The sequence below is a fragment of the Pyrgilauda ruficollis genome, unplaced genomic scaffold, assembly GCF_017590135.1.
Source record: "Pyrgilauda ruficollis isolate IOZ18807 unplaced genomic scaffold, ASM1759013v1 scaffold17, whole genome shotgun sequence".
NCBI lineage: Eukaryota > Metazoa > Chordata > Aves > Passeriformes > Passeridae > Pyrgilauda > Pyrgilauda ruficollis.
In genome coordinates this window covers 10,622,977-10,642,140 of record NW_024515875.1, presented here as the reverse complement: position 1 = coordinate 10,642,140, position 19,164 = coordinate 10,622,977, and the positions used below count along the sequence as shown (strand labels likewise).

General features: G+C 40.0%; 1 protein-coding gene across 1 annotated transcript; it reads right to left on the bottom strand.

Annotated features, from left to right (window-relative positions):
* Nucleotides 1-1,452: 1,452 nt before the first annotated feature.
* Nucleotides 1,453-12,194, bottom strand: CD86 (CD86 molecule). Its single transcript, XM_041463906.1, has 6 exons — nucleotides 12,077-12,194; nucleotides 11,913-11,962; nucleotides 10,276-10,620; nucleotides 5,918-6,229; nucleotides 3,768-3,908; nucleotides 1,453-2,970 (listed from the first exon to the last, which is right to left on the bottom strand). Exons 2-6 carry the CDS (start codon nucleotides 11,956-11,958, stop codon nucleotides 2,951-2,953), a joined length of 864 nt encoding a protein of 287 aa, XP_041319840.1. The 5' UTR covers nucleotides 11,959-11,962; nucleotides 12,077-12,194; the 3' UTR covers nucleotides 1,453-2,950.
* Between the last annotated feature and the right edge of the window lie 6,970 nt (nucleotides 12,195-19,164).

The following is a 19,164-nucleotide window of genomic DNA, read 5'->3' as shown; positions in this document are numbered from 1 at the left end:
GGGCTTCCCAGGTTGTGAGAGACGTGGGCATACTGGAGAGAGTCTAGTGAAGGACTACAAGGATGATTAAAGGACTGGAGTATCTCTCATCTGTGCACAGGGGCTGCTCAGCCTGGAGAAAAGAAGCCTCAGAGAGATCTCATGAGTGTGTATAAATCCTGAAGGGAGGGTGCAAAAGAGACTGAGCTAGACTCATTTCAGTGGTGCCCAGTGACAGACCCAAAGGCAATAGGCGCAAACTGAAACAGAGGAGGTTCTCTCTGAACATCTTTCAGAAGGAAATCCTTTTTACTGTGAAGGGTGACTGAGCCCTGCACCAGATTGCCCAGATATGCTGTGGAGTCTTCCTCCTTGGAGATAATGACAAACTGTCTGGACACAGACCTGGGCAGCTTGCTCCAGGTGACCCTGCTTGAGCAGGAGGGTTGAGCTGGAAACACTCCCTAGATCCATTCCAATCTCAACTATTTGGTGATTTAGTGCTGGTAATCAGTGAACTTGAAGCAATCTATCACAACTCTGAGTCTGATAACAGAATTAGGGCATTGGATGTGAAATTGAACCATCTTTGCCATTTCTTTGTTAACATTTCCATGTTTTCTGAAATTCATAATGTTCTGCCTAAAAATAAAGGAATGGTGGTTTTGAGCGAAGCTGTTCCATGCTGTGGTTCATAGTACCACAGCATGTACACTCTTTCCTGTGCTTGCCACATTGATGGAGTCGCTAACTGACTGAAAGCTGCCAAAGAAAGAAATGAAGTGTGTGAGGCAATAGCCTGGAAATCTGAATGCATTTGTACGGAGGACAAAAATGCCAGCACATCAGCTATGCTTTTCCTGTGCCTTGCTACTGTGCTCATTACACCTGCTAGTGCAGAGGATTAATGTTTCAACACACAGAGACAAATTAAGATTTTCCCTGAAGCCCATTTGCTTTCTTCCCCTTAAATCTTGACCTGCAGGAAAGAATTAGGTTTGATTTAAGGGAAAGAATAGAGGAGGTAGAGAAATTGAGCAGTTAATAAAAAGAGGTTGGCAGCCTAAAGTAGAGGGATGGCAAGGGAGAAAGCAAACAACTTCACCAATTAGGAACAAATTATGGATGGCAGGGAATTTTCAAAGGATACACCTAACCCACCATGTTGCCTTTCCCACTAGTTACAGCTGCTGATGTACATATCATATGTACATATGTACGGATGAACATATGAAACCTCCAGTTGTGCCATTCTCAGTCATTGCAGCAATACCTTTTTTATTAATTTGCTTCCAAGAAGTAATTTTGGAAATGTTTCCTCCTTGAGAAAACCAAATGTTGGTATTCCCTAACATGATGCTTTAACGGAAGGAGAATAAAAACAGCAACACCGAAAAAGACATATGTTTTAATCCATCATTAAATAAGTTTGCTAGAAAGTATAAACTTTTACAGAAAATTAAAACCTTTACCTTCTAATAACATTTGAATGATATTAATCTGAATGAAAACATTTGGAATGTTAGTGTAATATCTTAATAAATTGACTCCCAAATAGTTTAGCTAACTCAAAAGGACAGGCATTTCTCTCACATACTTGAAAATGGAGTAAAAATTGAGGTGGAATCTAGCAACTCTCATCATTTAACAGAAAAGAATATTTCTACCCAACAACTGTAGAGATTTATGGCTCCAGACTGCAACTCTGAGCTGAAATTTGTCTTAAGAATATGATGCTAATGTCCCTGCTCTTTCTTAAAGTGTCAGACCTACAGACACAATCAAGATATCAGAAGAATTTTGTCTCAGTTCTGCTGCATTCTTCCTCTGGAAAGATGTCAGTGCTGTTGAAGAATATAAAGTGCAGAGATCATTCAAGATTGGAGAACTGACACATTTTGAGCAAAACAAAGGATCTTTTCTGAAGGATAAAACTCCTTCTTATGGCTGAACATACCACAGTGTATAAATTGCTCTATCATCAAGGTCTGAAGTAAAATTAAGAACATAGTCAACCAAAAAGGAACATGACTTATGTAATATTTTTTCATTATCTGCTCAGCCTAATTTTGTATGGTTAGATATACACACATATGATACCTCATGCTATCATTTTCTATCCCTGCATCCACCTGAGCAACTCTTACAACTCTCAGTCAGAATACAGAGGAACAAAGTGTGGAAGTATTAACTGTCTGGGTATATTAAGTTTGGATGATGTTAAAAAAAAAAAAAGAAGTTAATCACCAATTATGTTTAAAGCAAGTATTTCCTTTAGATTATTTCTAGATTCAAATTCTTGATAGGAATTCTATGACTTTTCTTAGAAAGCAGGGATGTGCTCCAAAGTTCCTCTTCCTGATGTGAAGCTTTACAAGGAAGTTACTGGTACAAAGCCACAGTGGCTCTGCTGAAAGCCTTTACGGCTTATGGTTAGGCAGGAGGCTTGAAACTAGATGACCTTTAAGGTCCCTTCCAACCCAAGTCATCCTACTATTCTATGGTTCTATGATTCTATGATTTATGGGCAATAGCTTACCTCTGGTGGTGTTTGCAGTGATGGTTATGATTCACAGATTGTGCCTTAACTCTTTCTATTTCTGAGATATTCTGTGACCCATGTAGCTCTCCTTTCTCCATTGACTCTCAGGATTTTACATTTTCACAGTGCATAATAAAAGATACAACAAAAAGGTAGTCATGAAGACAGGCAGAGCATCATGTTTACTACCATTTACTACCATTTACTACCATTTACTACCATTCTGGAGCAACAATAAAAGCAGAGAACACTGGGCAGTAGGTTTCAGCTGTCACACAAAAGTGTTGCATGCTGTTCTGCAGGACTTCTGGGAAGGATTCTTGTTCTGGCAGGACCTCTAAAAACACGGGATCTCATGCTTTGCTGGGTGCAGATGTGGTTCCCAGTCAGCAGTCTGGCTGATGGCCTCAGTTTCAAGCTGGATAGCTTCTAGACTGCTAGACTGACACCTAGAATAGATCAATATGTGATTTACAGAAATGTGAAAAATAGGAGCTGTAAAGGAGTTGATAGTAAATGTCCAGTTATCTTAGAATTTGAGAAAAGAACAAGGTGGGGCTCAGGACCCTTGGCTGTATAGGGAAACAGGACTGACTGAGGAATGCATTTCCCTCTTGCTACAAGGAAAATAGATTGTGATGTCAACATGATTCAGTACTGAATAAACCCTGCACTGCTGAGAATTAGTCTTGGAACAAAATAGAGAAATGAAATGGCAAGATCAAGTTCTGTTCTCAGTACAAGATGATTCTTTCATCCCAGTGTCTGGGCAGCTTGTGGTGGAGCAATGTTCAACTCTGTGATGACAGAAATCCTTCCGTGAACTTCATGTAAGTTCATCTCATCCCTGCCCCAACTCCACCTTTCTTATAAGTATTGATAGGCAAGAAAGATTTATATAGTTCAATGACTTTAAGAGCCAAATCTACCCCAAACTCAGAAAAAAAAAAAAGAAGGATGAAACTACTGGAAAAGGTGGTAAGCTGGTGCCATGGTAGTCTCACAGAGCACAAAAAAGAGGGAGAACTGGATTCCAGGATGAGACAGGAGAAAGATGTTTTGACTTGCTGCAGGATGGACTAAGTTACTACAGAAACTAAATTGTCCTAGGAAGTTTAGCTTAAGTCAAGTCCAACATGAAACCTAACTTTCTGTCAGCATCTTTAAAGTAGGTAAAGGGATGATTACAAAGGGTAAAGGCTGTGAATTGAGGGACAGTAGAGCTGAGTGACAAGTAGTAACTTACTCTGGTTGGTAGACAAGATATTTCTGTTCTTCTTTAATATCACAAAACCCAGAAGAAGTGCAGAAATGATCAGTACAACCACAGCTATAAGTGGGCCAAAGAAATTTATCTGTGCTTGCTCCATTTCTTTCTCTTGTATCTCTGAATAAGAAAACAGAGGAGATACACACAGCAAAGATTAATTTGGTGACAATTACTTTAAACACTCTATCCCAAAGTTACATGAAATAGAAGTTTAGGTCGAGGCCCTTGGCATCCTTTTTGCTTTACTAGAGTCAATAAACCACTATCCTCATTATTTTATTTCCCTTTCCAATAACTAGTGAAATTACCTGGTCTTACTGGTCACTTCAACAGCAGTAAAGCAAAGGACTCTTTCTGAGGTTTGGGTAACATGTGAAAGATCAGCAATCTAATTGGTACAACAACCTATGAGGCAGCTACGGTGCCAATGTTTCTTTGTGTTACCGTGCAAGTTGGAAGAACCTGGAACATGTTACTCCTTGGTGTCTGTTGGAAATGATGGTCAAAGCCTAATGAAATGCTTTAAGGGATGTGAAAGTAGCAGGGAATTCAAAGGACTTTCCCTCTATTTCTGGTTTTTGTGTTTTTGAGGTTTTGGTTGGCAGGGTTAGCAGCTGATAGAGCTTCAGTTATTGCCAAATAAAACATATGTTTGTGTGGAGTTCCTGGTTTCTTACCCACCATCACTGTTTGTCAGGTATTTATTTTCATAAAGCCAGAGAGGAGAGAAGAATTGAAGAGGAAAGAGGAAGATTCAGCATTATAGCTAATTTAACTATTTCAAGACTAATAAGCGATGTGCAGAGCTGAACAAGCATTAGAAGGGTTCTGGAGTGTATTTTAATAGTATTTAAAAGTCCTAGAATGCAAAGACAACAGGGGCAGTTTGCCATATCTGGTGTTGATAACTTAACCCTTTAGCTAAATTTATATTAAGGAAACTGGAGTGTGGAACTTTTTCAGAACAAGTGGCAAATTTCATTTACATCTGCAGTAATAAGGTGCATGTTTATACTACCCTGGTAAGCTTTCCTGCAATGCTACCATTCCCTCTTGGTTCCTTGTTTCTGTTAATTGAAGCACAGCTCTCCATCTTCAGCATTGTCTAAAAGAAACATGTGCAAGCCAAATGAACCTATGACCAAAATGGGAATTGTCTTTATTTTGATGTTCTTGTGCCATAGCTTATAAAAAAAATGTGAAAAGAAGTTTTCCTGGTCCAGAAGATAAATAAAATACTGCTTTAGTTTAAAGAAAGGATCAGCCATGTGGAACCCTGAGATAATCTGGCAGTAAAGTCATAATGGAACTCAGGTCCCCAGCTTCTTCTTGCATGAGGTGTCTGAAAAAAGACACAATTTCAGAGAAGAAAAATCCCCAAATAGTCATCTTGGAATGTGCACTTAATTCTGCCAAATGTTATGAAAACCACTAGGAATGCTTCTAATATTAGTCCAAGTTTCATGGTCTTTACAGTTAAAGTCAGCTCTATCTGGCAGTTTGTGAGCCAAATATGGTCCATGGAACTCTTGTGTTTAGCCTTCTGCCTCTTTCTAAGGAATGATTAAGAATAGCAGCTCAAGCACTTTAAACCAGCAAAAGACCCCTTTTTTACTATCAGGGTAGTCAAACTCTAGAAGTTTGCTGAGAGAGTTTGTGAAGTCTTTATCCTAGGAGATGTTTAAAATTCAACTGGATAAAGTGCTGTGCTACCTATTCACCCTACTTTGAGCAGAGTGGTTGAACTAGATCATCTCCAGATGTCCCTTCCAACCTCACCAGTCCTCTGATTCTGTGAAGTGACAACCTCTCCCAACAGCTGTCACCTCCAGAGACTGGTTGCTTTGTTACTACTGCAGCATCTTCCAGGGAGGAGATCAATAGGGCTGTGTTCTTGGTTGTGTAGCAATTCATTCTCTGTGCCCTCTCATTGCTGTAATAAGATTTCCCATGTGGAAAAGGGAGGAAGTTTAGTGGGATAAAGAACCTACAACCCTTTTAACCAACTTCTACTCCTACTTAGAGTTATTCCCTGCCTTGACCATGCTGCTGTCTTTGATCAGCTGTGCTGCAGTACTGCCTGCTCCTACCCATGCAGAAATTGGAATGGCCAAATGGAGACTCACCTATGCCCAGTGGGACTGAGACAAGGCTTCCCAGCTGCTCCCTAAGGTGAAGCAAGCAGCTGATATTAGTGGGGCTCTTTGTAGGAACTGGGATATTCAGCTTGCTGGTAACGTTGTACAGCTTTGTCACAGCATCCTGTGAGACATCCATGTGAGCCGTACTGTTGTGTGTTATGTTCTCATGTGAAATCAGCCAAGTCATCTCCTTGGGCTCTGGATAACCTCCACTGGAAGAACAGGTGAGGTTCAAGTATCCGTTGGGCTTTAGTTCCCCGGAGTGCAGTTCTGCTATCTCAGGTTTACTATAGTTGGCTGAAATAGACCAAAGACAGAGCATCATGAGCCAGCCACACCACGTTTGTGACAGTCTCTGCCAGTTATTTAAGATTTTCAGGCAGAAACAAGTCTTTCTTCAGGAAGACAATGGGCATTCCAAGAAAGGATTTGTATGGCATTTTTTTGGTGTGTATGTAGACTTGCTGCTTCTTGTTCTCAGGATGTTTCAAGGATGCAAGTCTCATCAGCCAGACAATGGGCCTCTGTTTCTCCCACCTCTTTAAGACACATTAATACCACAGAATAATGAAATCTGGCCTGCTTGCAAATAAGAGCTTAAGCAGAAGATGGGAAGGGACCACAATGCTCCCTACCTTTGGCGTCCTGAATGGGTAAGGGGAAACCCACAAACATCTAACTGGGAAATGTAAAAAAAGAATTAATCTGAGAGAATCCAGATGGGGTAAGTTCAAAGTGCAGTGCCGTTTAAGTAGAAATATCCCCGGTGTCTGTCAGTATTGCAAGGACACATTTTGCAGCATATAATTCATCATCACTTTGTGGCAGGGTTCTCTTAGCTTAACTTTTCTGATGGAATTAACTATCGCATAAGGGTTTTTTATTTTGTGTTTTTGAGTACTCATCACAATAAGTGAAGAACCCACCTGTTGCTTTAAAAAGCCAAGTTTCCCATACAAGAAATAGTGAAACAGGAATGGGTAGAACTATTTAAACATAAAATATGAATGATAAATAGAAGCTTTTAACCAATACCCGCTCTTAATTAATCTAGATATTCTCAACCAGGATTTGTTTGGTCAGAGGTTCATAGTGAAAATAATAGACTATAATGGAAAAGGAGAAGGAGAGAGTGTAGACATAATACTGACCACTATGTTGGCACATAGCAAGTTAAAAAAAAAACCCAAAGAACCTCCCAAAAAAGTCAGAAACAAATCTCAAGAAGTAGACTCAAGATTTCATTGCAAATGCTTCATTTTTTAGGGCCAATAGGACTAAAGACAATATGCAGAAATATTGGAGAAGACAAAAGGGTTCTTAGAAAAATGTGAGTCTTGAGAGGGTCTCACTCTTCTGCACACACACTCAATGTGTTGGAACAAGGATCTAATTCTTGCCCTGGAGAATTCATAATATGGATGAATGAAGAAACATGATGTTGCTCTTATTTTCTCTATCCTAGTACACAATGTGTAGGATTTAGCTTAGTCACTTAAATCCCCCCAAGAGAGTCCATGGATATGAATTAAAAATTGAAAAAGCTCCCCCTTTTCTAGACCTCAAAATTTAGTTAAGTTGTCCCTCAGAAAAGCTCAAAGTCTGACTTGCTTAGCTGTCTGCTGTCAGACTTCCGGCCTGGAGAATTTATTCTCTCCTTTGAAGTTTATAGGGATAGCAAGAATGTAATCCATGGCTATGAAACTTGCCACGACATCCAAGTGATTTAAGGGCTTCAATCTTATTGACAGTAAGCAAGTGGAAATAGTGGAATATACATTGCAGTTCTCTTTTATAGCTTCTGGAACCTCAATTTGCTGAAAAGTGATGCTGGCTGCATTCAGGGTGTGGACTACATATATGGGGTTATGTTTGTTGACAGAAAAGCACATTTCAGGAAGTCTTTTGTATTTAAAGATCATGTCTTCCAAAATGCTTTGGGATTAGATTAAATATCTCAAGAGACAGCAGTCCATCAAGCCCTTAATATTTTTCTCACTCTTAAAGTGATTAATGGCTTAATCACTTTGCTTTTGTTCTATTTTCTTAAGTGACCATCTGCCTTACTTCCTTCCAGACACTGACTGTCACTGAATTAATTAACTAGCCTTTATTTTTTTTTTTTTTTTTTTTTTTTTTTTTTTTTTTTTTTTTTAATATCCAGTATTTTACCTTTATTTCAGGTTCTCACATTCTGGAAACAAAACTCTTCTGATTATTCTATGTTGTAAGGTTGTTGTTTTAATGTTTCTAGTTGACTGTATTTTTTCCAGCTTTCAGATAACTCCACTAGAGCTTTTTCCACACTTTTCAGTTTTTCAACATCCCCTTTAAAATGAGCAGCTGTAAGTCTCTCTTGTGACATCATTTCAGTCTCAATGCTTTGAGTAGTGCACATTTTGAACAGCTTCCCTAGTCTCACCTACTTCCCTTATTGATCTATCCAGAGGAAGCACTGCAGACATGCCACAATAGCAGATTTTCCAGTTAAGCCGCTTGTCGCCATGGTCCCTACCTTGCATTTTTAAGAGCCCAACTTTTCTACTGTGAAGCCTTCCTTTTTTTTCTGGAGAAGGATCTGTTGTTATATAAGTCATCGTGGCTGTATGAAATACATCTAACATATATATTGAATCCTAGAATCTCTTGAGTTAGAAGTGACCCACAAAGATCATAAAATCCAACCCCTGGCCCCACAAAGGATGCCCAAATGTCACAACCATATGCCTGAGAACTTTGTCCAAACTATTCTTGAGCTCTCTCAGGCTTGGTGCTGTGACTACTTCCCTGGGGAACTTGTCAGTGCCTGACCACCCACCCCCTGGTTGAAGAAACTTTTCCTGCTATCCAACATAAACCTCCTCTGACACAGTTTCACGCTATCTATTGTACTAATGTAATACATAAAAATAATATGTTTAAATTGTATTCGATGGTACTGCAGTATTTCTGAACGCTTTGTCACCAAGTGATTTAGATAGCTTTGTGTGACTGCCCTGTCATACTTGTACAGCCCTCAGTTTTTCTTATGCCATTTTAAGTGTGACATGCCAAACTACAAAAATCCCTCCATGTATGATATGAGATTCTAATTAAAAAGCAGTATGTAAGCACAGGTACATTTCAATGTTTGTATTTTACATCTAATTATTTTAAAGGGCTTGACATTTTTAAAATATGTTTTTATACTGCTCCTTCCTTTGGGAGTTTATTGAACAGAGAATATTTTGGAAGGAAGACAACAGCACATTGTTAAAACTGTCTTTCTAAGCTAAACCTTAAATGGTGTAGAAGACTTTTAGTCCTAAGAGTGAGATATCTGTAATATGTTGCTCAGATTTTGGGTAAGCTGATAACTGATTCAACTGTTTGAATTGATTGAGCACTTGATGCTACACATCTTAAACCAAGGGCCTTGATACTGAGTGCACATTGTGAGTTTCTGAGTTCCGAAATGTCACTGAAACTGCTTCTCCAGTAGATCCTGGGAGAATCAGAATTAACAATCTACATTTTCTGTCTATAGATCAAGGGAACACTTGCTAGTAGCAGAAAGCTATATAGGGTCAATTGTCCTGGTACCCTGTTTTTGGCTGCTGTTACGCCTAGCCTGTTCTCTTTTCAATTCACATTATGCTGAAGCCTGAAAATACCAGTGCAAGTTAAAGCTGTTTTATTAATGACTAGCACTACCATGGTGGAAGACAGAACACAGGCATACAGATAAAGGTTACTAACAGAATAGTTTAAAATAAAGAAACATTAGGATTATATATTAGGAATTTTAAAAAAAAATAGAAAATGTGAAGAAAACATTGGTGCCTCACTTCCATTTCCCTGTTAAAAGATTTACTGCCTTTTTCTCTGGTTACAAAAAATTCTCTGATGCAAAAAAAAATCAGGTGGAATCTCACCAATGTATGTATATAATTTTTTTCAGAGGTATTTTCTGTCTTCCTTTAGCTGAACATATGAATTTCTACTCCTCCATGTGGGCTGTTTTTTCTTTATTTTTCCTGTGATTTATATGATCATAAAATAGCTGTGTGCTTGCAGAGATCTTGCTATGTTTCAATTCTAATTTGCCACCAGTGTTGGTAAGGTTGGATAACTACTGCTACTTTTAATAAAAGGTACTTTGTCAGATGCAAATAAACAAGTATATTTTCCAGAGTCCCAAAAGCCATAAAACTTGCAGGAAGCAAGTCTCTTATCTATCTTTAGAAATTCTGCTCCAGAACAGGCACAATTTCAGGAGCTTGGAGACAGGACCCATATTTCTGGACTGAACAAAACCACAGAGACTCTCACAGACCAGATGGCAATCGGAAGAGATTACTTACCAATGATGTGCAGTGAGCACTCAGATTTGTGTATGACCTCTGTTGATTGTTCAGTTATTTTTTTCATAATAATACACTGATAGCGTCCCTCATCCTCAACTCCTGCATTTAACAGCTGCAAGGTCCATTTGCCCATGTCCACCTTGGTGCGATTTATATATTCAGGACTAAGGTTCTCATGTTTTTCTTGGCCATAATATACTTCGTGCACCACTTTATGAGTGTCTTTTTGCCAAAAGATTATTAAATTATTCACATCAGTTTTCTGAGAGTTTGGAAAATAGCAGGATAGGTGCACAGTGTGATGGAGAAATGCCTTCACTGGATGCACATTGGCAGCAATACCTTCGACAGAGAGAGAGAAAAATCAAGATTTCCACCAGCTACAAAAGCATATCAAGTTGCATTCAGAGATCCAACACTTAACAACAGTGGAAATAAAACCACCAGCATTTAGACACAAATTCTCTCACTAGGGAGAATGACAGGACATGTAGTTGTTCAAACTGACTCATTTAGTCATAAGCAGTTCAGGTAATAAAACTGTTTCTTATTTTTCTTCCTATATTTTACTTTCCAAAGAAGGCCTACCACACACAGATCATGAGCATCTATATTTTAGAAGATTTATCTGCAGGCCAAAGATCCAAACAATTCTTGCTTGCAGCATCCTGAATATAATGATATTCTGCCACAAAGAAGATAGTTGCACAATTTCTGTTTAAAAAGTTGAGTTAATTCTCCTAAGAAAATAACAACTCATTAAATTTTTCAAAAAACTGTGAAGTATACACTGTGTGGTAAATGTGAGTGTCTAGGGAATGCATGACCAGAAGGTCAGAAGCAGGTGAACACTTTCAGTCTCAATGAAGAATTAATCTAAAGTTTAATGACAAATTAAATGTCAGATTTAACTGTTCTGTAATTAATTTAGAATTTAATGACAGAGTAAATGTCAGATTTAACTGTTCTGTTGCTGATCTTGTTAACAGAAATGGTCAATAAACACAGTTATGCCTTCATGCAAAGAAAGGATGAACTGCGCTACACAAGGGATGATTTTTCTCCTGCTTTCCCCCATGCATGTGTCCATTATTACAAGTAGTGTTCTGGGGGGACTGTGTTTTCTTGGAATAAGAAATGCAGCCCTCTGTCCCAGAAGATACAAACTGCTGTGTTCAAAAGGAGGAGAAGATTTACAGTCTCTCTCCTGGTGCAAAGTTTTGACTGTTCTTCCAGAGCACCAGACTGCAAAATGATCTCTGTGGCTGCCTCAAACTCCAGTTGTCCCATAACAAACTGACAGTTTTCAGTTTAGTACTGCTCTTCTCTATAATGCACAGAGGTGATACACACACATTTTAAAGACAGATTTAAATTGAAAATTTAAGAGCAGCATAAAATAAGTGTAATGTAAAGATATAAAGTTGAAGAGAGAAAGTACTTACTGTATATATTTTATAGAGTCCCTGCACACAATTTAAATACATGTCACATGGGCTATATGACCTTGGTTGTGCAATGGAAGTGATTAATACTACTAAGTAAGGAATGAGCTTCTTAGTGGATGAGAAAGTATCACATAGCAGGACACAAACAATCAAAATAGTTTTAACAATTAAAAATGTGCCTTTTACCTGGGAGAAATATCATAGCACAAAGGAAGAATATGCAGACCTCCATGACACTGTAAGAAGGAAAGAAAGAAATATGTTAGAGGTTGAAAACACTCCAGTACTCCCAAAGAAGTGGTAAAACAAGAAGTTTTAGCAAGAGAGAGTATTTAGAAAGTTAATCTCACCTTTTTCCATAGACTGGTGCAAGGGATTCTATGTGTTTCCCAGCCTTTAGCAACCACAACTAGCATGCTATGGCAGATCTCTGGTTTACAGAGAAGGTAATGTTGTGCAAGATTATTGCAGACTGTGTATGCCATGGGAGGAACACAGAGTCTCTGAGGTCCAAAGGGCAGGACAAGTACCCAAAACGTCTGGAGCGGAGGAAAGAGGAATGGGGAGCATGCTTGTCCTGACAATGTGGGGAAGAAGATGGGGAATTGAAAGTAGAGGGGGAGGAGAGCGTGATGAAGAAGGAAGAGGTGGGGGAGACGTCTCGGTGATGTCAGCTACCAGAAGTGATGAAGTGTGTGATCTTCAGTTTTGTGACAGGAACAGGAACCTATCCTTAACAACAGCAAAGGATAACATAGAGAAATCCTATGATATATAACACAGAGAGCTGATGCTAAACAGCACATAGTTCGTGGTAAAGAAAAAATTAGTTTTTCAAGAAAAACCCCCTATGTCTTCTTTCCTAAGCAAAACACCTCTTTGGCTGCTTGGGTTCATATGATGTCCTGGTTAACAGCCAAATGTCATTCCCCTGCAGCCTGAGTGCAGCACCTGCATCTGGTCTGTGTTTGCTATTTTGCATTTTAGCAGCACCTTTAGGATTTTTGTGTGCCTTTTCCATATATTTGGGAGAAGCCTCCATATCACCCTTGCCAAAGTCCTTCACTCTCCTCCTTCAAACAGCTCCAAAGAAACCTTTTTTGCAGGAGCAGATGTAAAACTTTCCAGCTCTCATCCTACTTAAAACCAGTGAGATCTCTGTCTGCTGTCCTCACTCATAGTACACTTTCCTGATGGATGGTTTCCCATTTTTTGTCATGTTTTATTTTAGGCTAGTACACTTGGGTCTTTACCTTTACTCCAGGTCTTTGGTGTCTTCTTCTGTTTAATACAGAATTCCACTCAGTCCACTGACGTGTTTTGTGAGTGTACTGTAATGTACAGGACTGACAATGGTATTTTTTCCAACTTCATCCTACCTTTTCTTAGGAAAGGGGAGAAAGAAGTCCACATGGCTTGGAGGATATGGATAACTTTCTTTTGATCCACCTGTCATATCAGAAGAGGCAGGAGGGGAGGAGGGAGGGCTCATGCAGAATCCATTGTAATAGACAGAGGTAATTCTTTTTCTGCTCCAGCCACCCAACTGCATGGTAAACTTTTATCAAGGGATTTTCCCTCCCAGGCTGTGCCCCACTGAACTAAATGAGACAACTGACTGCCTAAGTAAAAATGCCTGTGCCAAGCCACTGAAAACAACATAAACTACTTTGCAGCAGTCATATTTTCATCCTATAAATAAGAATTTTGGCTTTCAGTCAAGTGATAAATAAAGGATAGCTCTATTTATTTTTGATTCAGTGCAAGTGTGTAAGAGAAGAAATTAAAGCAATTCAGCAACTACTGACATAAGTGGAGAGAGTGTTCTGCATGTTTTGCAATGACTGTCTCATAGAAACAAAGAGCAAAATCAGAACTGAAAATGAGAGTGAGAGAGAAAAAACCGAGGCAAAAATACCAAATAGCACTGCATGCCTTTCTGTATGGTTTGGATTCAGAGCTGTGAGGACAGAAGTCCTCAAAATTCCTGCATGTTTTCCTGCCTGCCATCTTCCAGGAGAAGGCACATTGCTGAGGTGCTGGCATGAAGAAGGATCCTGTGAGTCTGCAGAGGGGTGTACACCCACCTTCCCTGCAGAGGGGAATTGATGCTTCTCTCATGGGAGCTTTTTTATAGAGAACTGCTGAATCATTAATTGGGCTGCTACAACTTCAGTGCTGCAAGGAGCTTTACTTCCCCTTTTTTATAAAATGCCTTTAACCAACAAATGCAAATCCTTGGAACCAGTGTCCAGAAGACTGAAGGGAGGGAGGGGAATTACACAGTATCACTTTGGGCTACTTACACCATTCCTTTGGCATATTCAATACAAATTCTATGCTCAATTCGCTCTTATATCTGCAGGCCATTGAAAGTCTTCAGTCCCAGAACTGACCAGCAGTCAAAGGTGGCCAGGCAAGAGAGGAAAGACAGACATTGTGGGTCTGTGTGTGGATGTGCAGTTTTGCTGTTCACAGGCTGAGTGCATCCATCTGTGGAAGTGGCACTTTTTCATGGTGCCAGTGATAACCGATGAGATGGGACTGATTTGAAGACCCAGGGCTTTAAAATTATCTCTGACATCCTGAATAATGTGAGGTCAGTCCATGGGGAGGTAAATATTTTCCCTTGCTAAATAAAATTAGCACACATGGTGTGTCTTCCCTTTTGGAGATTTTTCAGCCCTTCCTGGAGATGTCTCCATGACTCACAATTACAAATCACATGTGGATGTCAGAGATGAAAATGGAGAAGCATATTAATTGAAATTATGTCAGTATGCAGTCAGGAGTCACACTCAACCTTTTATTTACTACCTCTGCAGTGCAATCACTGAAAGGAGAAGAAACCATATGCGCACATGCACTTTACAGGCCTGATTCATGAGGGCTTTGGTTTGATCCAAACCAGTCTGAGAAAACTCATGAGGCAGTTCCCTCTTGGCTCAGTACAGGGGTATTCCTGTCCTGAATCATAAAATCATAGAATGTTAAGAGTTGGAAGAAACCTGAGAGATCACCTAGTCCCAATGTCCCCTTGCCATGGGCAGGGACATCTCCCACTGGACCAGGCTGTTCAAAGCCCATCCGACCTGGCTTTGAACACTGTCAGGGGTTGAGACATCCACAACTTCTCTGGGCAACCTCTTCCAGTGCCTCACCATCCTCACAGTAAAGAATTTCTTCCTAATATCCAGCCTAAATTTCCCCTCTTACAATTTGCACCCATTCCTCCCTTTCCTATCTCTACAGTTGCTGATGAAGAGCCCCTCTCCCTTCCCTGCAAGCCACTTCAGATACTGGAAGGTTGCTATGGGAGGGGCTCCAGTCCTCTTACCAACCTTGTGGCCTTCCTCTGGACTTGCTTCAACAGTTCCATGTCCTTCCTGTGTCAGCGGCACCAGAAATGTACACAGCACTCCAGGTGGGGTTTCATGAGAGAGGAGAGGGCGAGAATCACCTCCCTCAGTCTGCTGGCCATGCTGCTTTAGATACAGCCCAGGGAATGGTTGGCTTTCTGGGCTATGAGGGCACACTTCCTGCTCATGTTGAGTTTTTCATCAACCATCACACCCAAGTCCTTCTCTACAGGGCTGCTCTCAATCACTTCACCAACCTGCTGGTGTCCTTGGGATTGCCACAACACAGGTGTAGGCCCTTGCACTTTGCTTCGTTTAACTCCATGATGTTTGCATTGATCCACCTCTCAAGCATGTCAAGCTCCCTCTGGATTGCAAAAACTCTAACACCAATGTTTGGGAAAAAGAGGACACTTCATTCCCTTTACTTTTGAGGACAATTGCCCTGTGTAACTTATTGAGATTGGCTTTCTGTCTCCTGTTCCTCCCAATCCAGCATGTGAAACCAGCATGTAAAATCCCAATAGGCACAGTGAAGCATGAAGGTCTTGGAGTAAACAAGAGCTTTGTATCAGGTACGCTTCGCTTGCCTGGTTTTTCATTTGCTCTCCTTTCTGCTGTTTTCAGTTTTGGATGTAGTCATTACATCTGTCACATCTGTGCTCTTTGACTCCTAAGTTCCTTCATTACCCTTAAGTTCCTTCCAAAATGTTCCTTTCTTGCATATTCCCGCAGGTAATTAGCTTGTTTCATTACAACAGGTATACATATTCTGTGGGAAGACTCTCCTGCCCCATGCTGAACTCAAAACAAAACTAAACACTGAACTAGTAAATTACTCTTTTTATTTTTCTAGCATGGGGAATTTTTCTAAAATTTCCACCCTATGCAACACTGAGCAGCTCCATGAGCAGTGCTGTGAGCCTCCTGGAGGCAGGATATCTGTGACAAAGACTTTCCACTGCTGACTTGGAAGCCATCCCAAGGGCTTGTAAATTAAATTATCCTAAAAATGCATTTACCAGCCTTCCCCCATGTTGTAAATACAGGCTGATCTGTACAAGTCTTAGGAAAGGAAATCACGCCTTAAGAAAATTTCCTTAACATGGCAAATTCAGAGGATTCTATGATGCCCTACACCCTAAAACTAAGCCATATGGCCATAAAACTATCCAACAAGGGGCATATTTTAAAAACATACATTACTCAGGCAACTTGTGTTCCCTATGTGCTTTCCCAGTCAGAAAAGTGTCACTATTTTAATCAATCGCAAAACATTTTCTATTGCTCATTCTTTTAGAACTATCTTTCATTCCAAATGGCATTTAAAAATTATGGGGTTGTTGTTTAATTATTTTTTCATTACATGAAGAAAATCCAACATTCTGTCTTCCTAATGTTTGGTTTCAGAATGCATTTTGTATCCCTTCCCATTCAGCAATATCCTTTACTGTACCTAAGATCTTCAGGAGAACCATGACTTTCACTATGATTCTGGGATCACTTTGCTCTAACATCTAGAAACTCCTCTTTTAGCAACAATAAAAACCACCAATTATTTAAATAATACCTTTGGTCCAGAGATCAGGGAGCATTCCAGTGCCTCTGCAAGCAGAATCCTTCATCCACGACTTGGGGCAGGTATCTGTGAAAGAGGGCACAGCGGCTGCCTAATGACCCAGAGTCCCACTGCACAAATTACAGGACACAAACATGTTCTCCCTGCAAGTGAAACTGCGGGGGAAATTCGGAGGGGAAGAACGTCATCAAACCAGAATCAGACATTCGTTTGGATTAGCTGTGGTGTTTGAGTTCCACCTAAAGGAAAGGTCAGGTGTACATATTTTTCCACGCTTTAAGCCACTCTTGGGCAGAGTTGGCAAGCTGGTTGAACCACTTCTGCATCACAGGTACAATAGGTGATGTCTGTGCTCCTTTCCCAGCTCTTGTACTTGCATCGAGGCTAATAAAGCAAACTTGTCTGCTGGGAAGCAGCAATTGCTGGGTTCACATCTCACCAAATCACAGCAGCCTGTTTGAGTTCGCAGTGAAACAGAAAGAGAGCACACCCCTGTTCCCACACAGGTCACCATTTAGTGGTGACAGCTGATTCACAGGCCAGTCAGTTGCTGGACACTCTTCAAGAGTCATTGCACAGAAGAGGGAATGTAAATGCCCATTCCCAGGCTGTCCCTCTTCCAAGCCTCCTGTTTCTGCACAGGACACTTTGCCTGGAAATGGCACCATGGCTACACAATGCAGTACAGGCATAACTTCAAATAGCAGTTTGCAGGGCACCTCTGGTGTCAAGGTGTGTGCTGTATACAGAAAGATGTATCTGTGTTTGATTCCTAACTATACAAACACAGCTAACAAGGATTGGCTGTCATGCAATATATTCTGTGCTTAGTCCTCAGGTATTACATTCTTTATTTTCAGTAGGAGTCTTTCAAAATCAGCTGAGCATGTGACACAAACCTCATACTGCTTTTCAAATAGAAGGATCGCTGATCAAGTGCTACTTTTCTTGCAATAAATTAATCTCAATTATTAAATGAATATGTGATATTCAGTAGCTCAGTTAAATGAGCCAAGCCTCTGTTCTAGTGCAGAAATCACTCTGGGGACACATACTGATTTTCTCACAGCACTTATGGCACATTAACTTTACAAAGGTAAAGGAAAAGATTCTGCCTTTTGGTTTTGGTTTCTCCCTTCAACCATCAGAACTGAGCTGTGAAGAAAGGACCTTATTCTCGTACTCACTGGTGTAAATTAGGACCAGCCTCCTTATAATGTGTGTGATTGGACAACACCCTGGAGATCTACTTTGGTCCTTTCACCCAGGTCCTGATTATAAACATCCTGCTCCAGGAATTCAGGAAATGATTGTGCTGATGCCACCATAGGATGGGCTCTGGCTTATTCTGCTCTAGCCTGGTCAGCTTGCTAGAAGGAAGCTTACTTCCAAGAAGTAAGAGATGTGTGTGAAGCTGCTATGACAGCAGCTGTGGCTCAAATGAAACAGAGAGCAGCTGTGGAGTCACTTCACTAGAAGCAATTATGTTTTTATGAAGGTGTGCTCCTACTTGTTTATAGAAGCATTACAAATGCTTGTGTCTGTAACTGTCCAAATCATTATCAGATAAAGAAGAAAGGCTAAAGCACTCGATCAAAAGGATTATTTCAATACTGGGAATGCCTTATTTCTTTCTCCAGTGCTCCTATCTCAGAGGCAGCAAAATACTCCAGTATGGATCGTGCTTGATAACAGAAATTTTCATCCTTTCCTCTGTCCTCAGTGCCTGTCTTCCACTGTGTGCAAAAAACCCAGATCACAGAAAATCCACCCTTTCCTATCAGAAATACGTTTGTGCTACTTATAGCAAGTACTCTCTGTGCAAAAGAAACTTCCTCTTTTTAAGTTGAAATTCCCCTTTCAAGGCACATTTAATTCTCTCACAAGTGTCAGTGTTATTCACAGTGTCCCTGAGCTGCTGTGTAGCCCCAGCCTTCATGAAAACCTTTGCTCCAATTTTGCCTAAAGGAAATAACCCTTTTTGAAGAAGTTCTTATGGCTGGCAAATACCATTCACTTCTCTTTGCTTAAATGGGTCTTTGAATATAAAATACAGTTTTTTGGCAAAGACTGAAGTTACTACAATGAGATTTAAAAAAGCAGCCTGTCCTTCCCCAGTACTCCACTGCTGAAAGTCACCAAGTTAATTTAAGAACTGATGACACAGTAAAACCACATCTGAATGGATTGTTATGTAAGAACAGTGATATCAGTACCAATTCCATAATATTTATAGGAAATTGAAGAAATTTAAAGCCATATCTATGCCACAGCTGTCCTTCTTGCCATATTCTCAATGACTTTTCTACGTGACTGAGTAAAGACTTTGTGATTGTATGTTTGACTATTTATATGTATAATTCTTTGGTAAATAGATAACTTCATTTTCTTGTACTGCCAATTTATTTACATGGAATTTGATTTCTCATGTAATCTCATTTTGATTCTGCCAGCTTAGAAAAACTTGTAATTTTATCATCCATTTAGATTTGTTTCAAGT